Source organism: the organism of the source record quoted next, unplaced genomic scaffold (assembly GCF_019419815.1).
Source record: "Pyrus x bretschneideri cultivar Hongxiangsu unplaced genomic scaffold, Pyrus_bretschneideri_v1 Contig33, whole genome shotgun sequence".
NCBI lineage: Eukaryota > Viridiplantae > Streptophyta > Magnoliopsida > Rosales > Rosaceae > Pyrus > Pyrus x bretschneideri.
In genome coordinates, this window is record NW_025999646.1 from 5,330,880 (window position 1) to 5,348,154 (window position 17,275).

At 35.5% G+C, this 17,275-nt stretch overlaps 2 protein-coding genes across 10 annotated transcripts; one reads left to right on the forward strand and one right to left on the reverse strand.

The window, feature by feature from the left end:
- Positions 1-3,564: 3,564 nt before the first annotated feature.
- On the forward strand, positions 3,565-7,339 carry LOC125480341 (myb family transcription factor PHL7-like). 4 transcript variants are annotated; one of them, XM_048591038.1, is made up of 7 exons: positions 3,565-3,777; positions 4,466-4,605; positions 5,279-5,355; positions 5,493-5,535; positions 5,685-5,733; positions 6,006-6,075; positions 6,573-7,339. In XM_048591038.1, exons 1-7 carry the CDS (start codon positions 3,743-3,745, stop codon positions 7,116-7,118), a joined length of 960 nt encoding a protein of 319 aa, XP_048446995.1. In that variant the 5' UTR covers positions 3,565-3,742; the 3' UTR covers positions 7,119-7,339. The 4 variants fall into 4 exon arrangements, with proteins under 4 accessions (XP_048446995.1, XP_048446996.1, XP_048446997.1 ...); XM_048591039.1 differs by having other exon boundaries at positions 3,566-3,777; positions 4,374-4,605; positions 5,676-5,733; XM_048591040.1 differs by having other exon boundaries at positions 3,566-3,777; positions 4,458-4,605; positions 5,676-5,733.
- A 1,315-nt stretch (positions 7,340-8,654) lies between these two features.
- On the reverse strand, positions 8,655-15,442 carry LOC103963697. 6 transcript variants are annotated; one of them, XM_048591370.1, is made up of 14 exons: positions 15,238-15,441; positions 14,951-15,073; positions 14,743-14,821; positions 14,551-14,654; positions 14,178-14,304; positions 14,004-14,098; positions 13,646-13,769; positions 11,632-11,712; positions 10,834-10,932; positions 10,558-10,740; positions 10,024-10,164; positions 9,862-9,918; positions 9,436-9,573; positions 8,655-9,000 (listed from the first exon to the last, which is right to left on the reverse strand). In XM_048591370.1, exons 2-14 carry the CDS (start codon positions 14,989-14,991, stop codon positions 8,800-8,802), a joined length of 1,470 nt encoding a protein of 489 aa, XP_048447327.1. In that variant the 5' UTR covers positions 14,992-15,073; positions 15,238-15,441; the 3' UTR covers positions 8,655-8,799. The 6 variants fall into 6 exon arrangements, with proteins under 6 accessions (XP_048447327.1, XP_048447325.1, XP_048447324.1 ...); XM_048591368.1 differs by having other exon boundaries at positions 8,655-9,003; positions 14,951-15,033; positions 15,238-15,440; XM_048591367.1 differs by having other exon boundaries at positions 8,655-9,003; positions 15,238-15,439.
- Positions 15,443-17,275: the final 1,833 nt, after the last annotated feature.

The following is a 17,275-nucleotide window of genomic DNA, read 5'->3' on the forward strand; positions in this document are numbered from 1 at the left end:
ATCATAGACACGAATTGGCGAATGGCTAAATACGATTTTAAATATTAAAATATTTTTTTTACTATATCTGACAAAAAAGTAAATAATCATACACTCTTATTTTTTTACAATGTAAATAGCACCTGTTTTCCTCTCCAATATATAAGAATAAGAGAAAGTGAATGTGATTTCTATATTATTAAGATTATTAAAAGAAAGAATACTTACATGAAATAACCGTCACGTATTCTCTTTGTTTAATATGTTGTTGTGCGTAAATTTGTTTCATACATCAATACCTTTTTAAAATTTTCCATTGACCGACATTATTGAATGAGTAATGTTATTTATACCATATTTTTGTACCACATTTTCATACCATCTTAGATGATATTTGATTTAAACAATCACGTCATGTGAATTAATCAGATTTTTTAATTTAGTTCATTATTTAATAAACTAATAATTAAGAAAAACTAGTAATTAAATTATGATTATAGTATACGGGAGTCTTTCTCCTTCCTTCCTTTTGTTAGGTTTTGCAAATTTTTCAAATGATATGGTTGTTCACATCAGATGCCACCTAAATTGGTATAGAAATGTGGTATGCATAACATTACTCTTCTTGAATTAAAAACAGAGTAATGTTATTCATACGATGTTTTTATACCATATTTTTATACCACCTTAGGTGGCATATAATGTGGACAGCCACATCATTTGAAAAATTTGCAAAACCCAAGGAAATGAAGGAGAAAGACTTCTCGTATACCACAATCATCATATTTTTTCTTAATTATTAATTTATTAAATAATGAACTAAATTTAAAAATCTAATTAATTCAAATGATGTGACTATCCATATCAAATGTCACCTAAGATACTATGAAAATATGATACAAAAATATGGTATGAATAACTTTACTCTTAAAAACAACACATCAACATTATTGAATTAAAAACAACACAACAGAAATTGTTTCATTAAATTGATCTCATGAAATAGAGCAGAGTGCTGCTCTCTCGCAACTACACATCCAAAATGCTAATTACCATTTCGTCTCTTTGATATAATCAAGGCAAACAAGCTTGTCATGTCACAATGGTATTTTAGTTTTTCCAAATTCCAAGCCGGCCAGTAGTGGAATTCTTGTATTTATAACAATTAAATTATATAGAAGAGAACCAAAGGTGGCCAAGTGGGAATCACATGAGTTTTGTAATAAGATAAGAGTAAACTCCAAACACAGGTGCAACTCCCAAAATGAGGCAAAGGAAGATGACAAAATTGCCGGAAAAAATACAAATTGTTGTTTGGGCAAGGGACGGAATATTATCAAGCAGATTCCTTGAGGTTAGTTGTTTTTGTTCTTGTTGAGACAAGAAACTCAAAGGCTGGTTATGTAGCATGAACACTGTTTCTGGACTACGGATTATTGGATTGAGAATTCAAGTTCCGTCTAGTTTGCAGGTTGCATATTAGACTATCTTTAAAGGAAATGTCAAATATATATATAACAGTAACAAATGACATACCATTTATTCCAACTGAGATGTCAAAACTGATATGGAAAATAAGGCTAAGATGGCATGGACAAAGAGATGGCAAAATTGACGCTGCCTTCAAATATGGTTTTTGCTACTTCCAAAGACATTTTACTTCCCTTACCTTAAATGTTAGCATATTTAAGTATTATTTTATTATTTTTACACCAACAACAACCCAACTTTGATAAATTTTGTTAAAAAAAACAGAAATAAAGTAATAAATTTTGGTATATCGGGTGGGAGGAAAATATTTAAAGTCAACCATCAAATTGAAATTTAAAGTTTTGAATTTAACGTCTCATTTGGAGATACTCTTGGACCATCACCAATGGAACATGCTATCTTGATTTGACCAAAAATTCATCTCTAACGGATGGCTAGGCTATAATTGAATAGAGCCCACCATGTCATTATTTGACTAAAGAGGCATCAAGCTGGCAAGTGTAGCCCCTCTTGACTTGTTTTTTGGGGCACATTTCATCTGCTGCAATTTAATTTAAATTCAATAAATTTAATTATTTCAAGTATGAACTTAAAAATAATAAATTATTGAAGAGACTTTGTTTAGCCTTTTAGAGATGATATATGAATATGGTCTGACCCTGTTCATTTAAAAATAATTTATTACATGACTATAATTCTAATAGAGCTATATTTAACCATTTTAGTTGGAGATGGCCTTAAAAATGAATCTTTCAATAGATTCGAGACATAAGACCAAGAGTTTTTTGTTTATAGAAGCAAACATGTTTTGAATCCTTTGCATAAAGAAAAAATTCAATAGTTTTTATTTTAGCAAATGACATTATCTACACTAAAGGGGTAAAGGAGTGGGTAAAGCCTCACAATAGGCTAGCAAAAATATGGTTCAAATTCCCTTTGGTGAGAATCGAACTCTTACTTACAAGTGAAAATGAATACCACAAGACTTTAGTACTAAGCAGCATAAAAAATTCAGTCTTTTGTTAACACATGTGAGTTGTCTTATTATATTTGATTTTTTACTTATTTGCAAACAATACAGTAGACTTGGTAGGTGGAGTTAGGTCTCTTGTTTTTAATTTTCTTTTGATATTTGATTTTACTGTTTTTCTTGAGCACTTTTGAATAAAAGGACAGTAAGAGACCTAATTTGACAGCAGCATTTAGTTTTTTTTTTTTTTTTTCAAGTTGTTTTCATTAGAAGCATAATATAGACTTTGATAAATATTTTAATTCATGTGATACACATATTGATTTTGAATAAATGACATCATCTACCTTCTTTCAACTTTAGCATCACCTGCCAAGTCAATGCCACCACCACTAGCATCCCGTATCACCGTTGCCACCACCATCTTTGGCGCCACAACTTTCTTACTGTTACCACCGCCATCTTCTCCACCATCACTGACTGCTTCACCATCGTCACCATCACAAGCACCAGCACCACAATGATCACTATCACCATATTCCCTACATCTTGTCCACTTTAGTCATTATCCACAACTAAAACAATTTTGCATAAAAAATTGTGAGAATATTTTTTACACGCTAAATACTTTTAAAGTTATAATTTATCAAATACGTATTTGTTTTACGTTACAATTGATTTTTCTCAATGCACAACAAAAGAAAAAATAAAATCACATTTGATTAGACGTTCTTAAAAGATAGAAGGGGTTGATTTTGTTACTCGTTGGAAAATTGGGCTTACTAGCCCTTTTACAAATACACAAATCAAAATTAGCTGTGCTTTCAAAATACAATTTTACTAGTCATTTTAAACCAAAATGTGTCAGTAATCTACTAATTTTGTGTCTATATTAACAGTGTGTGGATAATGAAGAGTTTTTAGATTATTTTTTTTTACAGAGAATGCTTACTTTTGGTCAGTGAGTTTGTAAAAGGGTATTAAGCCCAATTACCCACTTAGTTTCGTACTTGGGTTCTTCCCCCGAGGAAGGGTCGTGGCCTAAAGTCTCATCTTTTTCAGCTCTTTTTATACTTCGGTTGGTGCTATCGCTTGTCCGTCTGGAATCTCTCTCTGTCCCCCCTCTCCCTTTCTTACGACCAGAGATCAAACCATCTATCTCTGAGAAAAAGAGTCATTTTTTCCAAAACTTAGACCTCCTTCCTTGTTCTGAATTCTTTTGAATTACTACTACCACACACAGAGGCGACACACGCAGAGGAGAGGTGAGGAGAGGAGAGATCAAAGTTGGGAAATTGGAATATGATGGAGGAGACTAGATCCGTCGTCCGAGTTGGGTAAGTCTCTTCGCTTCTCTTCTTCTTTCGCCAATTCTCCATTTCTCCTAAACAAACAAACAAATATGAATGAATTGAATATAAGTATACTTTTCCTTCTCTCTAAAATCTGAATTCATAATAATATTTAGCAGCTTACTTGTTTATGAAACCCTAATTTCGGTGACATTTTGGAATGAGATTGTGACGCAGCCCTTGGTCCTCCTTACCAATCCTAAACTCGCTGCCTTTCGAAAGATTAAAATTTTTCAATATCAATACTTTCAAGTGTTGTAGAATAGTCATGGGAGATGGATAGATAGCTCTACCACAGTCTAGTTGCCATGCTTCCCTTTTTGCAGGCTTATATTCAAGTTTGACTGTTTATTTCTTATTTACTGTAAAAGAATGTATAATTCACAGAATTTTGGTAGACGATGATTCCTTTTAAGAATTTTAAGCTACTTATTTGGAATTTTGGCATGAAATTATTTCTCTCATCTGATTGATGTGTTAGATAAGGTTTTAGTCGGTATGAGTCATTAAATTTTCTTTCTTTTATTCTTTACTTTTGTGCATTATGAATTTTTGTGGCTCTCTTTTTCATTTGTTTTTAGGTAAATAAATGGCAAATGTATCCACTAAAGGATGTTCCTAGTTCAGGCTTAGTCTGCAACAACTTTGTTGTTCATGGTTAACAGTTTGACAGTGTCATCAACACAATGGATCTCGTCAGTGGAGGAAACAGTCTCAACAATCCTAACCTTGCCTCAAAACAGCGATTGCGTTGGACACACGAGCTTCATGAACGCTTTGTTGATGCTGTGGCACAACTTGGTGGCCCAGATCGTGAGTCACCCTCAACTTTAATCTGATCAACTGGGGTTTGTTTTTTTTTTGTTGGTTGTTGCATTTATCTGCTGATGCGAGGGAATTAAACTATATATAAGTCGGAGCTGATATTTATGAAGGAAAATTTTGACCCTGTTTTGTACTTAGGTAGACAAAATCTTGACTTGACTTTACATTGATTTTCCATAGTTTCATCAACTACAATGGAATTAACTATTTCTTGTACCAGACATGTATATCTAATAGGTTTTCTTGTCCTGGGCTACTAAGCAATCTCTCCTATTGTGTGGAGAAAAAAATCAGGTTGATTTTCCATTTAACTGAGGGAAGACCAGTTTTTTAGTTTGTTGATAGTGTTTTTCAGCTCACAATTCATAGTGAATTCCAACAGTGACCCATAATGGCCTTCCAGATATATCATATATGATTCTTTGGATAAAAATTGGTCCCAGTTTTAAATCATACTTGATCTTGCATATGTGGTGTATGTAATATGTTTGAGAACTTGGTTGAGATCAGAAGATGATATTTTGCATGACCAAAGATCTAGGATAGATGCATTATGACCTAGGGATTTCTGAGTTCCAATAGAGGCATCAGGCATCTGTCCACTTTCTGTAGTGATATTGTTTATTTAATCTTATGTTATTTCCTTTTAATCTTTTTCTAGGTGCGACGCCTAAAGGTGTGTTGAGAGTGATGGGTGTACAAGGTTTAACCATATACCATGTAAAAAGCCATTTACAGGTATGTAAAAATACCTTCTGTCCAATGCTTGACTTTTCCTTTATTTTCTTCTTATTTTTGGCGGGTGTGAGAAGGAGTGAGGATACATTTCTTTCTCGATGGTGTTTCCTCTAATATCGCTTGTGTGATGCACTCAGAAATATCGACTTGCAAAATACCTACCAGACTCCTCATCTGATGGTAGGTGAACTTGATTCTTTCGTGTTAATTATTTGTGAATTCGGATTCCATAGTAGGCAGGTCCTCTATAGTGATAAAGGCTTATCAAAGATGAATTATTATTGGACCCTTACTGTGTTTCTCTTCACATGTTATGCAAGGGAAAAAAGCTGACAAGAAAGAACCTGGGGATGTGCTTTCCAATTTGGATGGTTCATCGTAAGTAGATCTGCCTTTTATACTCGACATTTCTTTCTGTTATCAGCTAAGATATGGGCCATGTCAATCAGAACCCTGTATTCTATTCTAAAGGAATCTGAAGTCAAAGTTTAAAATTGAAGGATTCATATCTAGTTCACTGTTTTTAAGCCACATGGAGCATACAAAAATAGAATATTACTGAATTATTATTGCATGTGAAACTATCAGTTTGTGTAAATTGTCAGTTTTGCTGATTGATGTGAGGAAGTATGTACTGTTTCTGTTCACAGTGGAATGCAAATCACAGAAGCACTCAAGCTGCAGATGGAGGTGCAGAAACGACTACATGAGCAATTAGAGGCATGTTTTCTCGACCGAATATAGATTCCAATAAAATCATGTATTTTCACTGGGTTTTACATTTACCAACAGCATGTATATGTTATCCACTTGAGATAAGAAAAATGTCTATTCAATGAACAATTTGATCAAAAAGAAGAAATGATTTTGCAAATGGTTTTTATCTTTTCTTTGCTACAAAGCATTATATCGCTTAAGGTATATACTTTTCACGGTTATTGTTGCCACTCAAAGTTCAAATTAGCTATTTCGGATTCACCTATCTTAAAGCAATGTATACCCTAAAAAATGATGTTGATAGTGTCAGAAATCCTTAGCAAGATTGAATGACCAAGTTCTTGGATAGCAAAGAGATCAGTTAAAACCGTCTCCTACCCAACTACCATACTACAAATTTTGCTGCATATTATGCATAGAGGATAAAGGGGGAAGGGGGAAAGGTCTAGTTTATTCAGACCAGTATTGGCTGATAAGCTGAACTCATAAATGCCCAACAGGTACAGAGACAGCTACAGTTACGGATAGAAGCCCAAGGTAAATACTTGAAGAAAATTATTGAAGAGCAGCAGCGACTTAGTGGAGTTCTTTCAGAAGCACCTGGCTCTGGGCACTTAGCTCGTTTGTCAAGTGACAATTGCCCAGAATCTGACAACAAGACTGATCCTGCAACTCCTGCCCCGACCTCAGAGTGCCCCCTCCAAGACAAGGCCGCCAAGGAATGTGTGCCAGCCAAGAGCATTTCCATTGATGAATCTTTCTCATCGCATCGTGAACCCTTAACTCCAGATTCTGGTTGTCATGTTGGTTCTCCAGCTGAGAGTCCAAAAGTAGAGAGGTTGACAAAGAAGCGACGGGTTAACATAGGTGAAGCATTCACTGATCCAGAAGCTGTGCTTACACACCAGATACTAGAGTCGAGCTTAAACTCTTCCTACCAGCAAGGACATACAGCTTTCCTGCCTAGGGAGCAGTTTCATCCCTCATCCGGGATTTCATTCAGGAATGAAAATCAATTGGAAAAAGATGCAGGCAGTGACATGTAGCTTAGTATTATTGAGTTTTGAATTTGCCTTTGAGTTTCCTTGGGAGATATGTCTCGACTCTAATCAAGTGAAAGAATGTTGCTAATTACAGGTGTGCACATTAATCAGGTTCAAGCTTCTAGCACATCAGTGAACTCTGTGCCTTATTTAGATGGAGTGCATTGATGTGATCAACGGTTGGAATTAGTAACTCTACTGCAATACGATTACTATTTACTTCACAGCTTCTTGTTTGTGGCCAGATAGATATTCTTTAGATGCGTTTTCTGATTCCATCTTCGGATATTCTTAGCTGACCTTAGTTACTTAAATTCAATTATCACAACCAGAACTAAGAGCTTTGGCTGGGATTGCCTCTGTAGGAAATACTTATGCTAGAAGTGCTCTTGTTAGAAAGTCGAGCACTGAAATGTGTTGAACTTTCAAGAGTAGGCCTCAACATGTAGTGCGACGGATCAGGATCCTCTCCTGAGCAAAGGGTGAGGATCCTTCTAACTAAGTCCATCGGACCGTGAAAATTTTATCAAACGGTTACAATTATTATAACTTTTAGAGACTCATTGTTTGTAGCCGTTGGATAAAATTTTAACGGTCCGATAGACTTGGTCAGGAGAATCCTCACCCTTTGCTCAGGAGAGGATCCTGATCCGTAGTGCGACGGCTTGGGTATGCCTAAATTCCTTAAATTAAACAAGAGAATTTTCAACCAAATCAAGGCAACATAGTAAAATACGGGACTTGTATATAGTATGTGAAAAATACGCACATGTAGTGTCAGGCAACTTTAATAAAGGAAAACTCTGAGATATTTTTGTTGGATCCTCCAATTACATCTATTTATCGTACATCGTGTGATTAGAAATCATTGTATTTTTTTATTTAAAATTAATATAAACAGTATCTGACAAAAATTAACTGCATAATATACGATGAACGGATATGATTGGAGGATCCTTCGAGAATCCTCTCTCTCGAAATTTGGCCATAGCCTGGGTCTTAATGGCGTGCAGATGTTTTATCAGAGTAAATATAAGAAAAAAAGTCAAAGAGAAGCAGGTGAAAACAGGGGAGGGGGTTAGTAAATTTATTTATTTATTTTTGTAGCCAGCAAATTGCAACAGCAAGTCCTGCCAAACGAGCTGAACCGATGTCCCACCACCTTGATGGGTTACAAGCTAGCGCGACTTAGCTTGGCGTGGGGTCATCAAATTTTGAATTAGTTAGTTTAAAAGTAATTTCTCATCAGTGGGTAGTATGGGAAGTTGCGCTTTGTAGGATGGGAGGCATCAGTAGTGAGTGCGGGAGTAGCGAGAGTTCAGAATCTGACATGACAAACTGTCGCGGGGTGGCAGCAGCGAACCTGTTCATGTTAGTCCTCCTATGGCCCAACAGATTCCCTCTGCATTGCATTATGGCACTGGAACGCCACATGTGAGGGAGACGGAGGGCAATAGGAACCCGATACTGATAGATCTTCTTGGAACCCTTACGTGACACGAAAATGGCACGCAGAAATTAGAACAGGCCCATGACAAGGAAATAAGAACATCACCAATCAATGATTTTAAACAAGGAAAAGAAAAAAAAAAAGATTTAACAACCCATACAAGGTTGAAGAATACATCAACAACATAAGGTAAAACAATTGTAGCTACACACACTTTTTATACTACAGCAGTCACTAAGTGGGATGTCTGCAATTTTTCACTCGCTTTAGGATGCAAAGACGCAGTCGTTTGCTCAGGGCCTCAAACTTTTCAAATTTCTCACTCTTGGTCTTCTTTGGAGCAACGAGAACTTTCTTCTTTTTCTTTTCCTCTTTTCTTAGCTCTGATGATTTTTGTTGTATGCATCGAAGAGGCCTCGCAAACACCTTAAGGTTCTTCTACAATCAAAAGGGGCAACTTACAATCATGAAACATAAACTTGGAAATATATTTTTTAAATCCTACGCAGTGCGTGAAGAATGCGCAATAGTATGTTACGTATAATTAACTTTCCAGTAGATATAAATATACCGGAAACATACAATTACCCATTCTTTAAGTGACCAATGTACCTAAAACATCCTGATAGAATATTTCCCATTCTCCAGTAAACTAAACCCATAGACCATAAGAACCAGGATCCAGGTCTAGATGAGTCTACAACATTACATTTACCACCTTAATTCATGCTGACAAGTCCCACTGAACAGAAGCTAACATTAAATAAAAACTTTTAATTGGTGTGTGAAGAAAATAAAAGTCTCTACAGGAATCTGAATTATAAAGAGAGTCATAGGTTGGGTGTTGGGCGTTGTGTGAGAAAGAGAGACCTGATGACTGCTGTCAGCAGCTGTGCAATCAGCAGAAGATTCTTCATCACTGCCTCCTAATGAAGAGCATCTGCCCCAACTCTCCCTGTTTGAGCTTGTATATGAACAACATTCTACATTCTCACCATTAGTCTGCTCCTGTAAAACCATAACTGCAGTATTTCAGTATTACAATCTGTGAAGCAGACAAGTTGAAAAGTCATATGAGCCGCGAGTATGATCTGTCTTTTAATACAATGTATACTGAATTCTTCTTGACTTAAAAAGCACTTCATCAATACATGAACACACAAAACTCCATTGGAACAAGAAACTATCATCTGCATTACCAAGCTAACTAAAAACCATTGCCAATCCATGGTTTTCTACTCTGATGACTGACCTAAATTGAAAAGATGGGGAAAAAAATCTAAAAGTTTACGTCACCTCTAAATGTGATGGTTTGTGACTGTTAAGTGTGTCAGCTTCATCATTCACAGAATCCTGCATTCTCAATAACTAGTATGTTACAGAATGACTCAATAAAATGGAGCATATGGAGAGACAAACGGTAAAAAAAAAAAACACTAAAAGAAAATAAGGACATACAACAGCAGTAGTCGCTGGTGCAAATTCATAAAGAAGTTTGCCCACACATTTTGTGGTTGAAATGGCAGGAGGAGCAGAAGATGAACTTGCCACGTCAGTACCCGCAGAATGAACTCCAGTAATTATCTCATATAACAAGCCCTACAAAAGGGGTGGGGACATATTCATTTTAGTGCGGGAAATTATGTAACACTCTATGGTAGTGGAGCTCTATTTCCCAATCCCAGATAGTGGCTATGACTTATAAGGCATAGTCAAAGTAAACGGCTTTCTCAATTACATGAGCCATAACAAAATGATGCATGACTGCCACAAGCTCTAACTTCCATCCTCTCACTTTGATTTTGGGAGAAATGCCCTTTGGTTACGAAGTATCGATTAGAGCTACAGTCCATTGACACGGGATTCTTAAAAGCATATGTAAATTGGTTGGAGCGTCAGCTTGCACAATACTAGCAGTCATGATAACAAAATTGATGACCAATGGTAACACAAGAAGGTTTTCCACAATAAATCATATGAAACAGAAATCACCTCATCCAAACCAGCACCAATCTTCAAATCCCCCAAACCATAACACTTGTCAAGCTTACATGAATGAGAAGACGTTTGCGGGGGATGGAGAACATTATAGAAGAAAATGGAAACTGAATCATAATAAAACTGTGGTCGAGAAGAGTTGTGATCACCATCGAAATGTATAATATTTTTGTCCCCCTGCAAAGCATCAAAGATGTATTTGTTTCTCCCTGTATCAAGTGCAACATATTACTTTAACGTAAGGATAAGATCCTTCAATGAGGGCAATACCGCATAAGACTTGTAAATGATGTCAGAATGATGGGTTTGGATGAATTTGTCATCCTTGGCATGTCCAAATAAAGCAGGAATGAATGTTTTGATTGCTACCTGCCAGTATTACACAAATGACCGAATTCAATATGTAGTGGTAGATTAAAGTTCTTTTCAGAAAATAATATATATAGTGGTAGATTATACACACACGCTTATGCATATAAATGATCTAATGGCTGCAGAGAGTTTAAAAATAACAAGTATTGGTTCAGCATGTGTCTAACTCATCCCTGAGAAATGACACATTTATGATCCCCTTAGCTAAAATAAGGGACACACTGCTAGTGGCCCTGTAATGTGGTTCAATGATCCAGTCAATCCATTTATCAAGTCTCCTTTTAAGAATAATCTACGCAAAAGATCAGCCAATTCGAAAATTACAAGGAATGGATTTGTTAGGAATGGGTATCATTCCCATTCTTGTATTTACTAACAATCAAGAATTTGAAAGGAATGGGTATGACTCCCATTCATGAGTTTACTAACAACATAGGAATGGAAAAGTAAATGCATTTGGGTCTGTTTAATGGAAACACGATGTTCATCTACTTAATTATAATTGGTATTTTTTTTTTTTTTTTTTTTTTTTGCAAGGATGGTCTTTTAAAGGCAACATAAAAAATAGACGTTCAAATTGGACTAGGCAACAGAGTGGACTCCGCAATGTAACTCTTCAACTATTGTAAGAGATAACAGGGAAAGGGGCTAATGATAACTCATCCAATGTTAACAAAACTATTAATATAGAAAGACCTGCAAGCAATTAAGATCCATGATATCAAACTTTGCCTTCTTCTCAATTATCCGACGCATATACTGTACTGCCATCTTAACCTGGTTAAAAGGAAGAGATAAAGAAACTAAGGTTAAAAGGAAGGAGGGGTTAAGACTGGAGAGATGACATATAAAACCAGAATGAATACAATTAATGCTTTATCAACCATGCAAATGCTAATAATTTCTTAAAAATGATACTGATATTGGGAATTTCAGGGGATAATTTTTATTTATTCCTATAAATAAACAATATTATTAAGAAGAAAAGAGAAACAAAAAGAGTGGTCCAGAAAACCACCACAAACAGAAAGCAGGAAAAAACACAGCTAACTGCAAAAGAGCTAAAACACCCAAATACAAACCATAAGGCTGACCCTATCTATTCTAAACAAATGAAAGAGAGAAATTCCCCCGAACTCAGGGGAAACCGAGGCCCAAAGGGCAGACAAAAACTGAACTCTGTCCCATAGCTTTGCCACTGCGTGAACCAACCCTTTATAACCTTAGCTTTCTTACCCTTCTAAACCAGAACATGAGTTTGGCTAAGAGAAAAGCAATACCTTGGAAGTACCCAAGTTATACCATCTTCCTGATCAGCTTCAACCATAAGCCCAAGGAAACCAGACAGTGAAGAAAAGAATGACCAGAACATTCCAAATCAGACATACACAAGAAGCACCATTGAGGTGAGAAACTAAACTAAGGTCCTCTTCTTGAACCATGTCACAAGTATTGACCTTAGCAAGGGCAACAAACCCTACATACCCTAGATTTCCACAGATTCCCAACTCTCAGACCTCCCCCAATCCTACTCTTTAAAGCCATGTCGCACACGTGTCCAAACGAAACCTCTTATCAACTTCTCCCTCCTTGAAGCCACTCCCATGGGAATCTTAAATAAGGATAGATAATAGATTGGAAATTTTCCCAAAACATCATGGATTTGGTTAGATTCCCAAAGCTTTAGAGATAATGACATGGAGCACTTCCTTAAGTCTTAGAGCTGGAACTTTGGCAATAATCTTGCAAAGGCAAGTACCAAGGCTAATGGATCTGTAGTCTCCAATCTTCAAAGAGTCACTCTTCTTCGATATTAAGCAAATATAGGCTTCATTGGTCATTGTGCTAACCACCCCATTATTGTGAAATTCTGCCAGAACTCTCACAGCATCATCATTGCAACGTCTCAAGGCCTTTGGAAGAAGAAGCCTAAAATGAAGTGCAAAATCTTTGCTTTACATAAAGCCTCCACGCCCTCACCTCTATAATTTTCAAAAACCTTCTTGTTCATCTCATGACCTATTCCACCCAGAATACAGCTAAAGTCCAGCATTTCCATATCTTCGATCCCATTTCCACTTTCTCTACCACAAGGTCTTAAAACATCTCAGCCCATGGATTACCCCTTATTGAAGAAAGAGATTAGTACCTATTACATCCTTACATTGCCTCTTTATTTTAGCTCCATATTATAACCAAATTATATAAAAAGAGTAGTTTCTCTCGTTCAAAAGTCTTGAATGTTATTTTGTAAGCTTCTGTTCGAATGTGCAGCTAACATGATATGCTACAGCCTGGCAAGAGATCATTTTTCCCATTTGTGTGAATAGGCGTCGAGTGTGTGTGGCTGTATGTTACTGTATGTAGGTAGGTTGGCAGATACATTTGTATAATTATTATCCGATACAGATTTGGGTTGGCAACGTTGACCTTGTCTGGCTCTTAATTTAATTAGTGGTATCAAGAGTCAAAATTATATTTCACCAATTATGTCAACTGCTAGTCCTGGCCATGCCATTTTCAATCTACAAGCTTTAATGCTCCAGCTGAAAAAATTATTTTGCGGGAGCATTTGTTTATAGTTTTTGCAATGATGAATTTATCTTCGTAGTCTTGCATGCATCATACAATGTGGATGCTAAGAGAAATGTGTGTTTTTTGGTTTTTGGGGGGGGGGGGGGGGTTGAAGAGAGAGAGAGAGAGATTGTACTGTAAATTTAGGAAGCCGAATCTTGTATACATCAACTAGTTCCATCATTAGAACATACAAGCTTGAAAAGGCACTATCCAACACCATTCCGGAAATGGAAGGGTCTTCTGCTCCATAAAGTAGGCTGCATTACACATATGAGGTTAATTACTTCAGGAGTTTCAAAAATATGCTTGTGAATGCAAAATGTAGAAGTGTTTCTTTACGCTCGAAGAAGAATATAACTATCTTTGACCATCAAGCCAATACGAATTTTTAATGCAGTAACAAGTTAAAGAATCCCAAAAGACCTTTCCATATCCGAGTCAATGATACAAGTTAACCTAATGACGAGCCAACAAATGACAAGACGATGTACCATGTGACTGCACCCATAGATCGCCCCCAAAGACCTATACGCGAGATTTGCTTTTTGCTTCTTAAATATGAAACCACAATCTTAAGGTCATATCTCTGCGCAGGAAAGAAAAAATTACAAACTGCACAAAGTGAGAAAAGTAAGCATAAAGTAACAATGAAAGTTACACCATACCTCATGCCAACCAAGGCTTACATAGTTACCATCAGATAATCCTGAACCGGAAAAATCAAGAGTAAAAACGGTGATATTTGATGGAAGAAGCATTACAGCAGCTTCATTTGCATCTGCCCGACACCCACTGCATTGTTGTCCATTACCACAGAGTCAGTTCTACCTCTTTGTCTATAAAGCACCTTTAACACTTATGTTCAATTATTTAAAACACACCAGAGAGCTGTGTTGGAGAAGTGAAAATAATTTCAACAATCTGTTTATAACCATAATGTATAGGTGGAACCCAAAACACACCCTAAGTGCATATAATCACATACACATTTACTTTGTTAAAAAGGGAAGAAAAAATTCTCAAATAATCATTACACACCTGTTTCCATGGCAGTATATAACACATGGAAGAGAAACATCATCAGGGAAAGGTGAAGGCAGATAATGACTACACCGCAAGGTATGGCCCCTAGCATTCGTAAGCTGCAAGTATTTAAAACATATAATCTAACATTGCTGCCAAGCGAAAACAAGAATGTTCTGATAAGCGGTAACTGGTGGCCATACTTGCCTCCAAGTCCTGTCGTTTGTATGCTCTGCCTGCAAGCGTGAAACTTTCCCAAAGATATTGATCTGGGTTATACTCTGCCCTGTTTACAACATTGCAGATGCGTAGAAATGAGCAAGGTAAAGACAAAAAAATCACCAATATGAAGTTCAAGGTATCATCTTGGTCGATGAAACTGAGACCAAGAAGCATCATGAGATGAGATGGATACCTGGGAGGGCGAATGACAAAATTAATGAACTGATGGATCATCTTGCTTCCAAGCGTCCCTCAAAGCTACTCCAACCCATAACTCTGACAGATAACAAAAAAAGAAAACGACAGCAGAGGATTCCTGACAAGTGAGACTCCCCCTCACTTCAAAATTCCCTCAAAAAGAAAGGAGCAAATATATGGAGGGAAAAGAAATCAAATTCAGAAATAGAATTCCAGATCTCATTACCCAACTCTTTATCTTATGAATGCAACTAAATAGCGAATAAGAGCAGAGCTTTTTACCCTATGGCTATTGGCTAGGGCAGGAGCATTGCCCCGTGAGCAACCTCCAGAAACACCGTGAGCTCCAGAAACAAGCCGCAATTTCCCACTTTACAGTTGTATACAAAGAAACCCGGACACCACGCCACAAATCATAAATCAAAACAAACCCACCCTCTTGCTGTTACTTTAGTAACATGCACATGAGAAAAATATGCTCGCAAGAATAAAAGTGAATTGAGTGAATTTATATAAAATAATGAAATTTTATTTATCAACAGAAAGATATTGAAAAATTATTTTTGTTTTTTTATCACAATAAAAAAATTAAGGACAATAATATAATTTCATAAAACAAAATTTTGTTTTTTATGTTTAAACCTCTCCCTACTCCCAATTCTCTCGTACTCTCTCCTTTAACTTTAAAAACAAAAGTAAAATATTTCACATACTTTATGTGCGGACATGTACTAGTGTAATAATAAAATAACAGATAAATTAGGTTTTCATCATTCATTTTCATTTCTCATTAATTAAAACTTTATTTATTTTTCATTTTTTATCAAGGTCTTTTGACTTATTATTTGAATATTAATTATTTATATGTCAACATACGTTAATTTTAGTCACTCAGTACTATGGTTTGGTAATATTCCTCTTCACTTGAAAGTGAGAGATTTTGGGTTCAAATCTCGTGGATGGCAAATTCGATACCAAATTAGGTTGCCCATTGTGTGGCTTAGCCGAACTCCCCCTCCCCGTAATGTAAAAATATATCGATGTACTAAAAAATATATGTCAAATTTAAAAATGAAAAACTTATTAATCATTTCCAAATATATGTTTTTAGTATTTTTCATATATTATTAATTTTCATTTGTACCAATATTCTTGTTAATGTCAATTTGTACCCATAAATTTGAATTTTTATTTGCACCTTTTTTCAAATTTTTACCAATATATTTTGAATTTCAGTTTGCACCCATAAATTTAAATTTTAATACCCATATTTATTTTGCTGAATATTTGTACTCATGCTAATTTATTTTTTAAATAAATTAATAATTTCATGGGTACATTACTTTTTTGCTAGAACTATGTGAAGAATAATATTACTATATTATTAATTTTAAATTAATTATTATATTGTAAAAATATTATTTGAATATGTTTAAATTTCATAATTTGTGGGATATTGAATGCATAAGTGCATGAGTAAAATCCCTCAAATGATGCTAGGAACCTCAATCAAACTATTTAAACAAACAAGATTTCATTCTAACAATTAGATTGACTAAAAAAAAAAAAAATTAATAAACTATGATAGTTAGAACTTTTGGATTAAAACTAGAAAAAAAGGAGATGAACGGCATACCTTATCTTCATTTGAAATATTAACCTTTCGTTATAACCAATAATATACAATCCCACAATCAATTCGATTATACACCAGTTCTACGTTAACTTCGATCCTTTCTTTTTGAGTGCATGGAAGACAAAGATAAAATGAATATTATTAAACAAAATTAGAGACGATTTTATACACCAAACGAAACAAATTAAATGAACGAAGAACCCATCATCATATTAGAAGAGCACCAGGGGAAACAAAATTAAAGAGACTTTGTACTACTGCCCATGGAATGCTATTTGAGTCAAGCCAAGATTTAATAAAACACCAAACGAAAATATATTACCCCTGAAATTTTATGAAGGACAACCAATATTAGATAGAGAAGTTCTCCACCAATTAAATATTCAAAACTTTTCCATATGAGTGTGGAAGAAGATGGAGAAGTTCTTCGCTAGAACTGAGAATAGGATCGAAGAATAAACAGACCAACAAATAATAGAAAGAAGACATGCAGACTTAGAAAAGTAATCACAAAAGGCAATGTACAAAAGGCAATGTAATTGGACTTAGAAAGCATCCAACCTTTTGCCGTTTCGCAAATTCTTTTTTGGCTGCATATATCAAGGGTGTTGGAGTGAGATTTGTAAACCACAAGTAACTAATACTAGTAAACTGCCAAAGCAGAACATAGAGGAAGGAAGACGT

What these genes read in the sequence shown, in the direction of transcription:
- LOC103963697 (XM_048591368.1), bottom strand. Translation starts at nt 14,991, where the DNA reads ATGATCCATCAGTTCATTAATTTTGTCATTCGCCCTCCCAG. An exon ending in TAAGCCTTGGTTGGCATGAG is followed by an intron (nt 14,099 to 14,177) that starts GTATGGTGTAAC and finishes TTTCCTGCGCAG; the next exon opens with AGATATGACCTTAAGATTGT. An exon ending in ACAAACCATCACATTTAGAG is followed by an intron (nt 9,574 to 9,861) that starts GTGACGTAAACT and finishes ATGGTTTTACAG; the next exon opens with GAGCAGACTAATGGTGAGAA.
- LOC125480341 (XM_048591037.1), top strand. Translation starts at nt 3,743, where the DNA reads ATGATGGAGGAGACTAGATCCGTCGTCCGAGTTGG. An exon ending in TCCAATTTGGATGGTTCATC is followed by an intron (nt 5,734 to 6,005) that starts GTAAGTAGATCT and finishes TTCTGTTCACAG; the next exon opens with TGGAATGCAAATCACAGAAG. An exon ending in GACTACATGAGCAATTAGAG is followed by an intron (nt 6,076 to 6,572) that starts GCATGTTTTCTC and finishes AATGCCCAACAG; the next exon opens with GTACAGAGACAGCTACAGTT.